The 17,872-nt window shown below is 39.7% G+C and overlaps 1 protein-coding gene across 2 annotated transcripts in view; it reads left to right on the top strand.

Moving 5' to 3' along the window:
* The first annotated feature begins 857 nt into the window (after positions 1 to 857).
* The window catches only part of PRMT3 (protein arginine methyltransferase 3), a 66,450-nt gene continuing 49,435 nt past the window's right edge, over positions 858 to 17,872 (top strand). For both annotated transcript variants that reach the window (XR_012634519.1, XM_074917973.1), the window contains exons 1-8: positions 858 to 924; positions 1,089 to 1,221; positions 1,947 to 2,029; positions 3,412 to 3,461; positions 4,759 to 4,861; positions 6,509 to 6,662; positions 9,984 to 10,125; positions 13,126 to 13,191. Coding sequence is in view for 1 of the 2 variants with exons in the window: in XM_074917973.1 (XP_074774074.1) it covers positions 900 to 924; positions 1,089 to 1,221; positions 1,947 to 2,029; positions 3,412 to 3,461; positions 4,759 to 4,861; positions 6,509 to 6,662; positions 9,984 to 10,125; positions 13,126 to 13,191 (756 nt within the window). In the remaining variant the exon portion in view is untranslated. The remainder of the gene's footprint in view (positions 925 to 1,088; positions 1,222 to 1,946; positions 2,030 to 3,411; positions 3,462 to 4,758; positions 4,862 to 6,508; positions 6,663 to 9,983; positions 10,126 to 13,125; positions 13,192 to 17,872) is intronic.

Here is a 17,872-nt window from a genome sequence, read left to right as displayed (position 1 = left end):
GGTTATGAGATGCCACACAAATACAATATTTAGTCATCTGATTCAGACCACTGATAATAGAATGCACAGCACATCTCTGTTCTTGCAGTTATATAAGGTGTCAGGTTCAAGGTGAAACAGTAATTTCATTATTTTTGGAATTATTTGTAGCAGCACAGATGCAAATTTATACACTTGCAGGGTACAAACGGGGAAAAATTCTAGCTTTCACATTTCCTCCACTGTGTCCTACTTAGGAGCGCTGTGCGAACCAGTTGGAAGACGGTCTGGTTCTGAAGCAATGTGTGTCAGTCAGGTGCAAAATGAAGAGAGAAAACGAAGGGGATTCTAGGTAGGTTACCCAATGTCAAGCGCTGTCATTTCTACAGATGATGACCCTCAAGCTTGGTATGTAATATTTTTAAACCACTTCCTAATTTCTGCATTTGAACAAGGCCCTCGGTTACAGGAGTTTGTTGCTAACCTTTGTTTAAGAGCACGTACACATGTTACTTCGCTTCACTCTCTCCTTGCAGCCACGGTATTTGTAAGCAGCAGAAACCCGGCCGCCAGCCCCCTGCCAAGGGCACAGAGCACGGCTCCCCCGCAAGCAGCAATCACCGCCTGTACCGCAGGCCGGCTGAGGCGGCGACCCTTCACCCGGGCGCCTGCTCCTCCCTCCCCCGCGGCTCCCAGCCGAGCCCGCCGCCCGCGGGCCGCGCAGGTCGGATCGGGGAGGCCGCGGCCCGGCCCCCACAAGATGGCGCCGCCCCCCCCGGCGGGTGCCGCCGTTTTCCACCCGGCCGGAGGCGCCGCCGGGGGGCACTCTAGCCCCCTCGGGCCCGCCCCCTCGGGATGACGTAGGCGGGAGGGGCGGGGCGGCCGCCCGGAAGCGGCGCACGTGGGGCGGCGGCGCGGCCATGGGCTCGCGCGCGGCTCCCGCAGGTGGGTACCCGCGCGCCGCCCCCCTTCTCCTTCCTCCTCCTTCTCCCTCCTCCCTCCTCCTTCCTCCTCCTTCCTCCTCCTCCCTCCTCCTTCCTCCTCCTCTCCCTCCCCCCCCCTCCCCCGCCCCGCCGGTCACTAACGGTGCCCTGCTGTGGGCTCCACAGGCGCCGGCGGGCCGCCCGCCGAGGAGGAGATGCCCGAGCTGTCCGACGGCGAGGAGGCCTGGGAGGAGGAGGAGGTGGAGGAAGGCGCCGCCGCCGCCGAGGGCCTGCGGACCCGCTGCCTCTTCTGCGACAGGTAGGGCGATGTGAGGAGCCCCGAGGGCCGCGGCCTGCTCTCGCTGTCCCCGGGCTCCCTCCGCCCGGCCGAGGGACAGCCTGAGGCGCTGTGGTAGCCGCGGGGCCCCTTGGCGAGGGGGGGCGGGTGCCCAAACTCAGAAACAGGGTGCAGCCACCTCAGAAATATCGGTAGTACGTGGTTTGTGACTGCGCTGTGTAGCGTGTTGGTCTTACATTCGGCCTTTCTAGAGCTAAAGGTATGTTAAATCCGGCTAAGGGGAGGGAGTAATGTGGAAGGCGGTTAATTCTTCTCTCCTTGCCCAGAAGCAATGTGGAAGCTGCTCTCGTGAATTCTGTCATTTCTTCCCATCGTAAGTAAATAGAGGAGTATTTTTGTTTTGAAGCAGCAGATCTAACTTGTCAACTCACCTCATATATATGTGGTTCTTAGATTTTAGCTTTAATGCTGCCTTTTCTCCCAAGGGGATTTTCGAGAGTTAATAGGGTTTGTGGTTTTGTCAAAACTTTAACATTTATTACTTTTTGTTGCAAAACGTTTTGCAAACAGGGTAAAAGCTTCTTCGTGAGGTATGCAATTAAGCAGTGCCTCTTCATTGTTTCTCAAAGGCGAAAATGATGTGTTCTGAACACGTTGCCTAGCAGGTCAGAACGGATAAAACTGTTGTGAGTGTTACAACTTCTGAACATGCTAATACAGTATATTTAATAATTTGTTATTTACAGGTTGTTCAGTTCTGCTGAAGACGTGTTCTCCCACTGCAAAACAGAACATCAGTTTGATGTGTGTGATGTGATCAAGAAACACGGTAAGTTTTTTTTCATGACTTGTCATTTCCTTCTGCTTATCAGCATCTCATTTAAAATAAATTGTGAAGATTAGCTTGTTTCTAATGGAGTTCCTCGTTGTAGCTGAAGATTCCAAGACTGAACATAATAAGCATTTGTAGAAGAACGCTTATATGTTATTTTTATGCTGGCTGTTTTCTGTATGCTATATCTACTGGTAAAGCTTTTGACTAGTAGCAGAAGTAAGACTGATCTCTGCTGGCTTGTGCTGAGTCCCCACTGCCTACTTGATGGACCTGAGCCAGCCCACTTCATGCTGGAGTAAGAGCTATCGCCTTGATCTGTTGGGATCTCTTGCCCTACTAGTGACGCTGTTGTTGAGCTCAGGAGCTCAGCAGAGACCAAGGTGGATGTGTCTACCAAGAGGTCACGTAACTGGGCTGTACTGCTGTACTGCTCGTGTCTCTGAAGTGGCTGTTTGCAGTCTTGGCCTGTGTTTCCTCAGGTGAGCACAGGAGGATGTACCCTCCAGTGTCTGTTTCACTCTAAGTGAAGTTTGAGGTTGGCTTTCACTTGAAGCACTTGCTTGTTTAGGCCATAGTGGTGACTGAAGGAAGATAGAGGAGGAGGATGTATGTGAAGAGAGGGGGGACTTTGAAAGATTTAGCTAAGTGCTCAACTACTGAGCCTGACATCTACATCTTGCTGCATACAGAGGAAAATTTGAAGGCAGGGAAGGAGAACATATTTGAAGAAATGCTATTTTAAGAGCGTGCAGTAAAAAGGAGTAGGAGGTAAGATGATGGGAACTACATGAAGCATTAGAAATCTGCAGGTGAAGTAGTAAGATCTGGCCTGGGTTTTGTCTAAAATCTAATGGAAAGTATTTTGAATTTATGCAGTATCCTTGCTAGTCTTGAGGAGAGCACATAATTACGTTTAAATGGCTTATTTCCGAGTAAGGTGTCAGTTTTAAATCAATATTGGTGTGTATTCTTGTTAAATAGGATTAGTTTATAATTTGTTAAACAGAAATCTAAAAGTAAGAATAAAGGAGCACAACAGCCTAAAATATCAGCGAGGTAGCCAGTAGGACATAAATGTGGCTGTTCTGATGCAGTTACTTGCCAAATGAATGAAATCCCTGCTCATAATCCACATTTGCATGCGTTCCATTCTTAATTTGTGGCAAACCCATTTGACCCGAGGGAGAGAATTTCCTGGTTTAGTCCTAAAGAGAAGAAAAATGTAGATGGCAAAATGTAAGGTAGGAAGGCTATACTAGATAATGATACACACCCCAAGGGGAAGCTGGCCAATTGAACAAGTAATTACTGTTTATATAATTGTAAAATGTATGTGGCTTTCTGTAACGTAAGCTCTCTTTTTTTTTTTCCCTCAGGACTTGATTTTTATGGATACATTAAACTAATAAACTTTGTTAGATTAAAGGTAGGTGTGCCACCTATTACTGTTGTAATCAATGTCTGGAGAATGGGAAATCAAGATGCTGTGCTTTCAGTTTTTCCTTTTTTAATAACTGTATGAAATTTTACATTTCTAGAAATAAGAAGTCATGGGAATTAAAATAGCTGTTGATTGGTTTATTTAGATGTGAAATTGTTTTTAGTTTAAATATATTTAATTAATGTGAGTTTTGTTGTTTCCAGAATAGGATGTTCAGACTTGCAAAAAGCCTGTGATGTGTAGTATCATGTCTTGTTAATTCATCTCAGCCTTTGACTCTGTCTCTCTCCAGTAATGGATTCACTTCTTGATAACTGAAGTTTCTCAGACTTTGCGTGCATCTTGGCATAAAAGAGTCTTTCCTGGGGATGTGAGCTGGCCAGACCTTTATTGCAGTGTTAGTAAGGACAACACCCATAGGTTACAGAACCTAAAATTAATCTCTGCTAAAATGATACCAGAATCAGGAAGGCTGATGAGAACCTACAGTTTTAAGTTAGGCCTGGCTATCTTTTGTCTGTTCTGTCACTTGGAAGTATGTTCTTCTGTTGTTAACTAAAAATTTAGGTTTAGGCTTAATACTATCTTATGTAACTAAGCATTTTTTACTTAAGTTTTGAAACCTTAAATTCTCAAATAGTTATTTAAGGCATAACTAGCTATGCAGAGTAAACACAGAAATAGAAAAGCTGAAGTCCAGAATCTGACCTCTTCTTTCCTGGCAAAGTATTAACTGGCCGGATGCAGACGGGAGAGAATATAGCATTGCTGATGTTTGTTCCTACAGCACTGTTAGTGTAAAAACACTTGGCATGATTAGAATCTTGGCTTTATTAATCAGCCCCGTTGTAAGCTGTGGGTCTGACTAAGCCAGACACTGAGTAGACTTGGTTCCTGGTAACAGTGTAATCCTACAAGTGTCCGTCAGTGTCTTATCAATCTGCTGTGCTTTACTGCTTGTGCTGGATGCCTTGATCCTGTAGCTTCCTGGGTTTGGGGACTAGCTCACAGGTGTAGTGTGATGCTCTTCTCTGGTCACTGTGGTTGTGTCAGTTTGCTAAGGTGAGTACTACTTGTCAGAGCTGGGATGGAAGCCAGAAGTTCCTTTGTTCACTGTTCTCTCTAGTCATGCTTTAAAGTAGTATCTTTCTCAGCCTTTGCTACAAAACTAAATACCCTATTTATTTTAATGGGTGGAAGAACAGATCTTTGCCTTATTTTCTTGAATGAGATTGAAGGGCTGGTTTTCAAAGAAACTTCACTTACATGCTCTTCTTTCTAGAAACCAACAGCAGCATGTTTGAGTTCACTTAGCAGCCCACTGCCTTGGGAAGGAGAGGAATATTTGAAACCAGAGCTAGAAGATGATCTCCTCCTTCAGTTTGGTAAATAAATACATTTCAGTATGACTTACTGTGTTGTGGGGTAAATGCGGTCTTGACAGAGTTCATATCATATGAAGTATCGTCACTACTCAATTGATTTACCTACACGAGGTAGTCCACATACTAGCTGAAGTTGTGCGCTGAAATTTTTACCACAGATTATATGTTGTTTTTTACTGACTGAAATTTCCATAGCCCTGTTTTATTATCCACATTCACTTATTGTAGATAATGACGTTCATAGCAGAGATGCTGTATGTAGTAATTAAGCAGGTCAAAGAGGTACTTCAGCCAAGCTTCACTGGAAGATTTCTGAAGCTTTTAAAGCTTCTAATTGTAGGTATTTCAAGTCAGGTGCATTCTTTCAAATACGTATGCTTTAAGCAAGGAGCGAGTAATTTGTGTTGTTGAAAGTATCTTAATCTTTTATACAGGTTCTATTTTGGACTAACCCAGTGTAAGATGCTACAGTGGGATAGAAGAGTTCTGCCACTTTAGTGATTCTAGGGACCAGTACAAGCAGCCTTAGTTTCTCTCTCATGACAGTTCATCAGATGGTCTTCAAAGAATTCAGTTTGACTTTTGAACTTGGTTTTGCTGCCCATGATCCTCCCACTCTCTTCCTAATCTGAACTTGATTGTACATCTTTCTTTCACTATACCATAAGGTATTTAGGGCTTGTGGATTTTTTTTTTTTTCTTCTCCATACAGTCTGGAATGCAGTTTGGCCCTTTTTTAAGTAATAATGTGTGTTAGAGAACATTGATTCAGGGATTTCACATTTCACTGTATCAGCTCCTGCCTAATGTGTGTGCTTTTTGCCCAAGCTGTAGACTTTTGAGATGTGTTGAGGGGCTGTTGCAGTTGCTGAAGGGTTATGGGGTAATCTGAACCTCTGAAATCTTACTTTAAGTATCTGTGCTTTGTTTTGGTCCCATGGGCCAGTCTTATATGATTAAAAGAAATAGATAGGTGGTTTTTAATGAAGTCTATTGCCCGATAAGCTGGCAGTAATTTATTGCTGTATCCAAAACCACAGTAGCACTATTTTTTTATCCAGTAACATCTGAAATCAGCAGCTGAATTTAGCAATTTAGCAATATGTGAATGGGGCCTAGAGCTGAGTCTGAGGTTTGGTAGTTAAAAAGTAGTGGTTCATGTAGATTCATCTTGTAAATGTTGTTTTGAGTTCTGGGTGTTCATAAGCTTTATAAAAGCCCAAGGAACTGGTTTGAAAATTAAGAGTTAGTTTCTAATTATTAAGAAATTTTGCATTTATATACCTTACCCTTTATCATTACCATTAGCATCCTTTACAGCCTCAGAATAACATAATTGGAAAAATAGAGCATAGGACTGTAATTAACTTAGTTACAGTCTAAACTCAATGTCTGTTTTATCAATAATCAAACACTGGTGTTTAAAGAAGCCTGAATTCTGGATTTATTTCCTTTGTTAACATAGAGCTTGTTTCTAGCATACATGCTTTTACTGAGCGTTATTGTGTTCTGCAGTTAGTCCTATCAAATTCAGTGGTGCTTCTTGTAAAACAGGCTGTTTGTACAAATCGTACAATGACGGAAGTAGCAACACTGAAAACATCATGTTCCTAAGCTGCTGTGTTGTTTTTTCTCCCTGTTTATCAGATATAGAAGATCTTTGTGAACCTGCAAATGTTTTGTCTTCTAATGGTTTAAATGATACCATGATACTCCTTGAACAATTAAAACGTGCAGAACACAGAGCAAGACTTGCAGAAGCAGCCTTGGCTAGAGCACAAGATGATCTTCAGAAAATGAAGTAAGTGCTTGAACTGAAGTTTTGGGCTTTTTTGTTTGATGTATTTTAGGTGAGAGGAGATGTTTGTGTTTAAAGACTAAGAAATTCAAACAAGTGATAGAATGTAACTATGGAATAAAACTCATGACTTTTCTTCGGACTGTAGTTCTAGCTTGTGTCTTGTAGATGATTAGTAAAAACTGCATAAAACCTGCACAAATTGAAATAGCAAAGTATATTTAGGAAAGCTAAATAAACATATGGCCCAGAAACATGTATTTTGGTTCAGACCGCTCTGATTTTTAGATGCTTTTCTGTTGGTCCTTTAGATATGAATTTAAACGTTGAGGATGGAGAAGAGGGAGGTCTTGATAAATATGGGACTCTAAATATTTTCAGAGATGGCTCCAGTGATTGTTAGCAGTAGAATCCAGTTACAGTTTAGCGAAACCCACAGTGAAATTAATAAACCAACTTAGCTACTTCTAATTTCAGTCTCAGGTGTGGGTTCTGTTAGTAAGAATATTCAGAGCATCGCAATCAGGAATCAGGACATCTCCATAGCTGTACATGCTACTTCTAAATCTTGAGGTCTTCAGAATATGGATTGATGATGCTCATGGATAAAATGGGAATATAAACCTCTCTTTGGGTCACGTAGGGTTGAATCCTGTACAAACATGTCATCTCATGATCACGCTGATTGGTCACTGCAGAACTGAATATTTAAGAGACTTGGAAAAATAATTCATGTTCTTTTGTGGAAAAGCAGAAAAAAGCCTTGTTTTGTAGGATATGTTTGGGGATTCATTGTATGTTTTGAGAGTGCATGCTTCATGTTATTAGTAACTAAGTATACCAAAATAAATTCACGTATTCAAATCCAGTCAGCTGTGGAAAAAATTGAACACTTTTGTCTTCAGCTAGGTTTAACTTCTGCAAATCATACTTAATAGCATACAGCAATTCTGATATCTCTGTGTACATTATGCATTAATTCATCATAAACAGTGAGAATGAAAGAACTTTGGCACTGTACTTGGAAAACTTGGGTCTTTTTCCTGTGTGTCGTCTTGTCTTGTTCCCTTGTTTTTGATTTATAGAAAGAAAAACATTTTCAGGTCATCAGCTGCAATTTCTTTTCAGCTCTTTAAAGTTCAGTCAGGCTTATATACGTTTCTTTTTCAGGTTCGTATATCAAATTATCTGCTGTTGTAAAAGAGAGACTTTAATTTTTCTTTAATTCAGGCTCTTCAATTCAGCAGGGATCAGCTGGCAGCAAAAATAGCCAAATTTAGATCTGATGAAGCAGCACAGTTTTAAATTGCAGACAGATGAACCAGTTGCACTGTAGTAGTACACAGGCTGTAATTTATAGTGATACTGATTCATGCTGGAGGTTACTCTGAAAGAGACTATTTACAGATGTTTCCTTTCAGGTGAACCTTTGTGAAATAAAGATAGCTTAGAAGTTTAAGGTCTTCTACACTTTTCTTACTCTACATCAGTCTAAGGTAACCTGTTTTTCTTTTGGTTTCTGTCATGGAAGTAGATAGATACCAATATTTAGCAGGATGGTTGTCTGACTTCAACTTCTGGAGTGAAAAAATCTAGATGCAGGAGCTTTCTCGTGCTCTACCTACCTACAGAGAATTCTTGGGAGACTAATAACTGTAATTTCTTTCAGTTGCAACATGGCTGCATTATGCATGTCTTGCTCTCTAAGGTAGAAAAAATATTTTAGGTTTTTTAATGACTGCCTGTTCAGAATCAGTTGTGCAGCTCCCTAGAGGTTGTTGTATTCTGAGCCTGGGAATAAGAATATGAGAAAACTCACTAGTTGAGTATGAAATGATTTCTGCAGAAATGTTTTTCCAGGTTTGCTAGGCTGAATATAGACTTGTAGAATTATGAGACTTGAAAGAGGTACAAAGACAGGTAGCTTGGAGGTCTAGGCCTTGTTTCTCCCCACAAATGGTAACAGTTCTATAAATCAGGTCACCTCTAGCATTTGATACAAGATTTAAGAGCATGGCTTGTATATCCTGAATTTTTTTAATCTGTCCCCTGCTTAGAGATGATGCTTTTGTTTTTACTTACCTTTTAGATTAAAAAAGCAGGAGAGCAGCTCAGTCTCTAGTGTTTGTTAGGTACTTGTGTTGCATGCATAGGCTGGAGGAACTATTGGCTGAATCCATTTTAAATAATTAAAAATTGGGTTTATATCTTACAAAATGTTAATTATACTTAATCGTATGTCATATAATTTTTTTAAGTTTGAATTTTTTTAATTTTGATATTATGTCTAAAAGTAAGAAAAACGTAAAATGCCATGATGAAGAACAATATTAAAAATAAGATCTGAACCTTACCTGTATGTCAGGAATTTTTTGGTATTGACAAACTTTAAATACAAATGCCATTCTCTTCTCCATCCAAACTAGTTAAGTAGAAAAGTATTTGAAATGTTAGGCCTGAAATAGTTGTGTTTTTTTTTTTCTGTAAGGATGGTACTGGTAATAAGATGTTACCTACAGCTTCTATACATTAAGTTCCTATTTATGGAAGTATGAGCAGTGTTAAAGGTGAGCTTTGGTTGATTTGCAGTGGTCTAGGATTCAAGCTTTGTTGATGTTGAGCTGTAGACCTTGGAGGAGTATTGTCTGGCTAAAGCATGTTTGCTTTTTCACTTCATTGTGGGTATAGTACAAGCTATTTGCTTGTCAACTATTAATTGTGTTTTCATGATAAAACCCTTGATTTGTGTATCTCATCATCAAAACTGCTTTGAGAAATGAGAACGTGTGAACTAGGAATGCAAGGCTGTGGAGGAGTAAAAATAAGCAGCATGAAATGAAAGTAATAAATTGAATTTTAAGCTCTGGTTTGTTTCCACCCAAATGCTTCAGTTTTAAAGTACTTCCTTCTACTGTCCACTAGTCATGCAGTGGTGTATGGTTTGTAGTTCTTGTGCTGTTCGTTGTAATGAGGCTGTATGAGCCTAAAACACATGTTGTGACCACTGTGGTACTAGCCAGCACAAAACAGAGAATTCCTCCCTAAACCCAGAAATGAAGTGCCAATGTTTCACTGCTGATCTTTGCTGGTAGAAGGCAGAGAGGAGCCACTGCAGGAGGGTGATGGAGGGAGGCTGGCGGTGCAGCAGCGTGGCGGAGCCGGCAGAGGGAAGGTTGTGCACGCTGAAAGCTGGTCCCATTGTTGTCAAAGCCCCTGTGCAGTCTGCAGTCCTTATCTGTTCTCAGCCCCTCTCCCTCCTCAACCCTGCCTTCTTTTCATGGTCCCATAAACATGTCTCAAGGGTGTATTTCAAATTGATTACAGACAATTTGCACAGGATTTTGTGATGAACGCAGATGTCAGGAGCAGCTCGTCATCCAGCGCCATCGCAGACCTTCACGAGGATGAGGATGGTGTTTACTTCAGCTCCTATGGGCATTATGGGATACACGAAGAGATGCTAAAGGTTAGAAAGTCACCTCACCTGCATCTTAGTAGGACTAAAGAGGCGAGATGGAATGAAGTGGGCTGTGTGCCCATAAATATACTGCAGGGCAGCTGCATTTTTAACCCTTTCTGTACATGTCTCAAGCTAATTCCTAGGAAAAAACTGTCATTTTTTTTAGTTTTATTTCCTTTGTATAAATTCTGTTTATGCGAAGCATTGGGAACGTAAAATCATTACTCTACAGATATGCTTGAAGATGTACTACAACATCTGTACCATAACCTTACCTTGCCAAAAGCAGCTTTTTCCTAGGTGCTTAAAAGATAAAGGATAAACCATGGTACGCACAGTGAATATTTTTCTAACAATTTAAATTTGTTAGGCCAAACCATGGCCTCATATGGCTTCCTTTGCATTTGATAAACAGAAATTGTTGGTATTCATGCACAGTTCAGTGTACTGATAACATGACATTGGACAGCTGGAAAAACTATATGCTCCTTTTATATGATAATGATGAAAAAATTAATGCTTAAAACTCTTCAAAGGTAAACCTGTTTATTTCCTTTTAACTTCAAAAAACCCCAAACAACTTAATAATGACAGGTAAATCAAAATCTCCTAATCCTTCCTTTCAGAGAACATGTCGCAGTTCTGAAAATTATAAACAGTCCTATCATTTTAAGGCACAATAAACGCAATTCCTGCCTAATGTAGAGATAGAATATGGAGTTGTGAAGTGACTTTGTCCATACAGGTAGCTCAAAGTTTTCTGCTTTGTAAATCATTTAATGGCCCCAATGTAGAAATACAAATGAATCTGTGTTATGAATAGTGTAAGCATGAGGTTAATTGTAAGGAGGGGGGCGGTTACAGAAGCATGGAGATGTCTGCAGAAGTAGAAGAACAATTTTCCAAAATGTATAGTTTAGAGAAACTATAAGTCTTGAAGATAAATAAAAATGCAAGAAGTTAGGTTTTCCAGTTGTATATAAAGGTGTCGTTTGAGATGATAGAGGCTATAGGATGAGGAAGCCGCCTTCTTTGCTAATAAAGTTTATAATAATTAGGCATTTCTGCACAAGGAGATTGGTATTTTATTGGTTTCAGGGAATGTTTGTCAGAATACTTTTAAGAAGACTTTCCTAAATATAGGAAAACAGTTGCTTTTTATCATGTGTGAATTGAATTTTTTCCTAGGTGCTAGGCATTCACTTTGATTTTTATTTTTTATGTTTACCTTATATAAATATAGTGATTTGCTACATGGAAATTTTTAAGAAAGGAGCCTTGCTGTCTGAGTTTTAAGTCTGTTTCTGACACTGTTTAGTGAATCCTTTTGTTCTTACACCTGGTAGTGGTAGGATGAAGTTTCAGTTTGGGTTTTTTTTGCTGCAGATACTTCAGAGATGGGGGAACAGTATTGTTACTTGGTACTAATTTCTTGACTATCATCTTAATAAATGTCCTTACCTTTTTATTTAAAAACAAAACAAAAAAAGCATAGCATTGAAAGAGCAAGTGAGAGAATGGAATTAATGAATAGAGAGACCTGAAGTGAATGACCATGGCTCACTCGAGCAGCAGTGCATACAGTAGAGACAGCAGCTAGAATCGTATTGATTAAGTTGGGGCAGTGCTGAAGCAATGGGAGTGGGCAGGATGTAAGGCTGAAAGCTTTCCAGCTGACTGCTTTCTCGATTGATGCTGGAGTCGATTTTTTTTTTTTTTTTAAACTTTTTTGGTCATTTCAGCAAATCCCATTATATACCTCAATAGAGGTGAAGTACTCAAAATAGTTGCTCTGAATACAACGTAATAGTGAACCAGTATGATTTTAAAGGATCGCAATTTCTTTTATTCATGTTAATTACGTATAATTTTAAAGTACAATTTTCTATAATCATCCCTAAATGCTTGAGTTCTATGTGTATGTAATACTCCTCCTAAACTTAAAACTGGATTTTAAGATTTTCAGGCCTGAAAAAAAGAGTCTCCAGAATTATTGTGAACATGCCCTTTGTTCTCAGTCTCTGGTTTTGATCTTATTTTTCTAATAAAATAGATTTTGTTCTTTCTCTTTAGAGAAAATTTTTTAGTTTTTGTATTTATTTAGTTTCTGTAAAAACTGTTAACCTTCCATAGTAGAGAAATATTAACTTAAATATAAGATGTTGGATTTTATACTTTAGTATTATTTATAGATTTGTCTTTCCTAGATAAAAATAGCTTAAAATCTTTCTTTTACTTTGATACTTGAACTGCAACAGCAGTTCCAAAACCTATACTTGGCTGTCAATTTGTGTATCTGGTGATGTATATTAAGAGAATCAATATTTTAGTAGATTACCTTGCTGGTAGATTGAGCTATACTGTTTAACTTTCATATAGTAAGATACTATAAATGTTTAGTTATATGCTTGAAAATGTTCCAGCTTCTTAGGTCATGTTGTCTTACAGTTATTTATTACATTGGACTTTTATAGAATGGGCTGTACACCTTAAATTACTAGCTTGTCAGGTTTGCAAATTTGCAACTTGTTCTGAAATAGAAGGTTGATCTGATCTATAATTTTTTTTAAGGAATCTGTACGTCACAGGAGTGTCAGAATAAAATGATGCAAAGTATTTTATGACCTTGTGACTCAAATTTTTGCCATTATATAGGAAGTTGTTATGTAAAGTTGGTGCAGTATTGCCACTCTTATTACTGCTGTGCCTGGGAAGTGAATAATAGATACCAAGAACTTTGAAACATCCAGAGTCAAATGCAGCAGGTCAGAAAACTGTAAGCTAATTTTTTATTTGTCCTCCAGAGGCTCAGCTGGCTTAATCTGCAAAGACAATAAATTCTGAAAGGATATCATGTGGGAAGTGTCATGATTCCAAAGCCCTTATAAGTATAGTAGACACATAACATCTTTAGGCCAAGTTAAAGAGCAAGTTTTTCAGCATTTTTGAACAATACGATGTACCGAAGTAGAAAAAGTGAATGCTGCTTTATTCTTTGAATCACAGGATAAAGTGCGTACGGAAAGCTATCGTGACTTCATCTATCAAAACCCACATATCTTCAAGGACAAGGTAGGTAAAACAGCTCAAAATACAATAATTTTTGTGCTTTATTTTTTCTCAAGTGGTAGAAATCCTTCAGGTTGACTACTTTGTAGCTTTGGGAATGGAATATTGCCCTGACAAGATTTGATTTAATGTACTTTGGCTTTATTAGGTGGTAGAGTGCTATTCAACTGCTGGAGGGTGCAGAGTGCTGATAACAGAAGTGCTGATAGCTATTGTCACTGTTCTGTGTGCCGTGTCGGGATGTTCATTAATTATGTTGTCGGGGTTAAGTTGATCCTTTCTTGTCCAGTATATGAAGTGGAATCTATCTTAGAGGGCCACTTGAAGAGAATTTAAGTGAATTTCAATTTGTGCTTGATAGTAAAAACATCCTAGAAGCACTGTGAAATTAGAACTGGGGAAGAACTCGGGTGCAACCGATTTATTGAATTAGCGTTGTTTAGTCTCTAGGTTATTAAGAATCTAAGAACCAGAAACTAGCATTTCACTTTCAGTGAGGAGAGATTGTGCTGGCATCTTTTTATAATCTTACTGTGGTTATGACCCCTGCGCAGTTTACAATTCTCTTCTTGTCTTCTCTGTTTCATTGGCAATTTTTGATGAGTTTGTTGTGTTCTGAGTGATGCTGTGCAGCCTCCTGTTCTGGATTTTCTTTTCTCTGTTTAGTGCTTACTGTTCTTGAGCTGTGTGTGTGGATATTTCTTAATGTGAAACCAGGCTGTCTAGGTTTATGGAGGGCAATCACTGTTGATTTTTGTTTTGGTTTTGGTTAAGGCCTTGATAATAAGTGATAATACAAAGCTTCAGAATAGTTGTGGAACTAATAAGAGTGCACCAATCTGATAATTTCTTGGTTGAAAACTGTGCTAGATATGGTTTTGTTCTAGGTGTAAAGTGTTTCAAGGTAGATGATGCATACTCTTTGTATGTCTTACCTCAGTTTTCTTTTAGCAACTACAGCAGAAAAAGGAGGAACAAAATTTTCATCTTTTTTTTTATCTTCAATCCATATCACAAGCCTGTTTCTACTAAACCTTTTTAAGATCTTTAATTATAAGGAGAAAACAAGCAAAAGTGTAGAAACAACATGCTGCCAGCCACTAAAAAGATGCGGGTGACTGCATAGGTGGGCGGCTCATCCAGCAAAGCAGAAAAATCAATTAAGGACAAAAAACTTTCATGGGGGAAATTTAGTTTCACAGATGGCTCTAACCTTGATAACTGCAGGTTTTCACAGGGTAATACTGACCTTAAATTACGTGGATTGAGTATCCTAGTGGAACAGTACATTTTTCAGAGCTGGTTGCATTTCTCCTGCTGTATGGACATATGGCAACATTTGAAACAAAATGCAGATGAACTGTTACAGACAATGTTTCAGCCCCAGCTGTAGATGCACTTGCTTGGGAAACAGCTAGGAAACATGCGTGCTTACTCTGTATTTACTTCACATAAAAGCATTCAACTTCTAAAGAAAAGCTTGTCTACTGTTGCCACATCTACAAACCTGTTTCTGAACTTGCTGTTTTTATACCATTTTTTTGATCAAGATTATGCCTTCTTCTAAGCGTATCCAAACTTGTCATAGCATGTAGCAGTTGAATGGAAAGAAAGATTCTCAATTGCTCTGAGTTCCTGACAGCGTCCTTCCAGGAACCAGTGCCCCACTTAACTTCTGTGTCTGACTAAATGTTGATGTACACTGTTATGGAGAATGTGTGGGATTCTTTTCAGAGGTAACATCTGGTATAGACTTCTGCTGAAGAAACTGTTTGGATGTTTTCCTTAATTTATATATCATATGATGCTCTCAGAATCATATTAATGAATGAAACCTCCAGCTTGGGGAAATATGCTATTTTATCCTAAAGTTTAATTATAATTTTTTTTTTTAAGTGAGTAGAAGTCTGATACTGTATTTCCTAGAACTCCTGTATGGTATTCCTCCCTAGAAAATACAGTGATGCTTTTTGTTGCTTCCAAAAGGACACCTGTGAGGTGGGTTGTGAAAAGCTTGTTCAAGGATCTTAATTGGTTGTACTAGCTTTTGATGCAAATCTACAATATCCCAAAGAGGTGTGATTGCACAGTAACAGATGATAACAGAATATCTAGGTTTGTTTATTATGCATACTTTACTCAGCATACTTGATTCAGAACAAGTCAATTTGTTCTCTCTCAGCTTTTAAAAGAAATTATTGAAACTTGAAGGAGTCCTGCATGCTGCCTTTATTTTCAGCCTGTCAGATGTACTTGAGATGAGAATAGGACCATTTAGATTACCTCACAGGACTAGTTAAGGTGGCCTTACTCAGTAAAAGGAAATGTGATCCATTTTACAGTGCGAGTATTTTTTGGTTAGAAAAGCACTACTGCTATGCTTAGTTTTTGTTGTAGAATAGTCTGAGGCAGGCATCAATGCCATATTGAGGGAAAAAAATGAGGTTTTAAACATTATTCCTACTGAAAGTTCATTGATGGCATTAACTTAATGGGCCAGATTATCTGACTTCCTGTTTTCCTGAATTGGAAGGTTTTTCTTCCTGTTCCTAAAAGTAGAATATCAGTTTTGATTAGACTACAGAGAAGGATGTGATGCTGCAGTGTATTATGGTGTAGTCAGATCACCAGTCCGGCTGCTCCACATCTCTGGTGAGAGGCCATATGCGATCACCACAAGAATGCATTAACTGTAGACCCTTGTCCTTAGGCTAACTGGTGATCATTCTGCTTGTCTTTCCATTCCTCAGATGTGTTCCAGCTCGTACATTTTCTTTTGGTGCCTTTTTTTCCACCCCTGTCCCCTGCCTAAGGCTAGATGAGTTCCATCTGGGTTTTTAAGTGACCAAGGCAGCTGTCCAAAGTGGTGTCTGTTTTGATTTTTTTCCCAATTTGTGGTGATTACTCTCTTTCATGCAACTGTACATTAAGATCATTCTTTCACAGAGGTTTATTTTTGGCTCTGACTTCCAGCTTTCATGGCTCAGCAATTTAGTTAACTACCTGGGTTAAGCGTTAGAATAGGTGATGTTAGGGGGTGTGAGATTTCAGCAGCTGCAAGACCATTGATTTTTACTTTTTATTCTTGTCTCCCAAAGACTTCAGCCTAAGGATTTCTGTAGCCATTACATACTCATATGTAGCTTGTGAACGATTTACAGAATTGACATCTTTTGGAACATAGCTGCAAAGAGTTGTAAGTGGAACAAGTAACTGTCTGCAACTTCCGTGGCCAGCCTCTACACAAGATGCTGTAAAAAAAATTCATTGTGCTAATGTTTTTTAGTCTGATTACAGATTGTAAGTTGCCCTAAAAAGACAGGTGGCCATCAGCTCTTGAATCACTGCTTCCCAGTACACCACAGCAGGCGCTCAGTTACACCGTGCTGCTGAGGATAAATGGCTATTTTTATTCATGCCAACTTCAGAATCATTATTTTGTATCCACCATCAGAACATGTAGAACTGTATGCAAGGGAAAGCAAGCAGACCTAATGTACAGAGCATTCAAGTATTTACTTTGAAACTATTTGTCGGGTGAAATTTAAAAGTTATTTTGTGCCAAAGCAAGAATGCTCAATAGCTCATAAGCTAGAAAGTTTGTCAGTAAGGTGCATTATTGCCTTGAAATATTTTCTAAATGGGGTTATAATTCTCAAGTGTGGGATTGACTACTGAGTGATTTGATGCCTTCTCTGGAAAAAGATTTAATGTCGTGAAAGCTGTGAGAATAGCTTTTACAACACTGGATGATGTTCTAAGGAGAGACAGTGAAATAAGTTAATTTTCTCTTCTCATAAATTATTTTTCTGACTAGTAATTCTAACTCAGTGTTCTTGTTATCTTAGAAGTGTTTAAGTTGTGCTTACTCTCTTGTTTAGGTCTCTTGTATGGGAAAGGTAGTCTCTTTGTAGAGTTTCTGATTCCGGTAAGGCTTAAGTGCTATGCGTGATACAAGTGACTACCTAGGGTAGTGTTTATGAAACTATTTTTGATTTTTCAAATTTCAGAATGTTCTTAAGTTTAGTGCTTAGAATATTATAACACTATTAGTAAAGCTTGATTATGTTAAGTAGAAGTCTAACAGTAAGACCACTGATGCTCTGGGCAACGTAACAGAATGCACCCTTGGCAAATTTGCAGATGATGCAAAACTGGGAGCAGAATTTGATACTGCACATGGTTGTGCTGCTGTTCAGAAGGGCCTGCATAGGCTGGAGAAATGGGCCAACGACAGTCCTGGGCATAGGACTCGGGGCACTCAAAGGGCGATGCAGAGTCCTGCAGCCAGGGATGGAGGAATAACCCCAGGCATCAGCAGAGGCGGGGGCTGCTGGCTGGGAAGCAGCTTTGCGGAGAAGAATTTGGGGGTCCTGGTCAACACCAAGTTGGCCGTGAGCCAGCAACACGCACCCTTGGGGCAAAGGCAGCCAAGCAGCCTCCTGAGCTGCGTTAGGAAGATGACTGTCACCAGCAGGTCAAGAGAAGTGAACTTTCTCTTGTACTCAGCCCCAGGGAGACGGCCGTGCCCCACGGCGATGGCTTCTGGAGTGCTGTGCCCAGTCCTGGGTTCCCCAGTGCACGAGTGAGGTGGATGTCATGGAGTGAGACCAGTGACAGGCCAAAAAGCTGCTGAAGGGACAGGAGCATCTGTGACGCAGGGAGAGGCTGAAAGAGCTGGGCT

Source organism: Athene noctua, chromosome 14 (genome assembly GCF_965140245.1).
Source record: "Athene noctua chromosome 14, bAthNoc1.hap1.1, whole genome shotgun sequence".
Taxonomy (NCBI): domain Eukaryota; kingdom Metazoa; phylum Chordata; class Aves; order Strigiformes; family Strigidae; genus Athene; species Athene noctua.
Note: the sequence above shows the minus strand (reverse complement) of the source record. Positions and strands in the feature narration are given on the sequence as shown.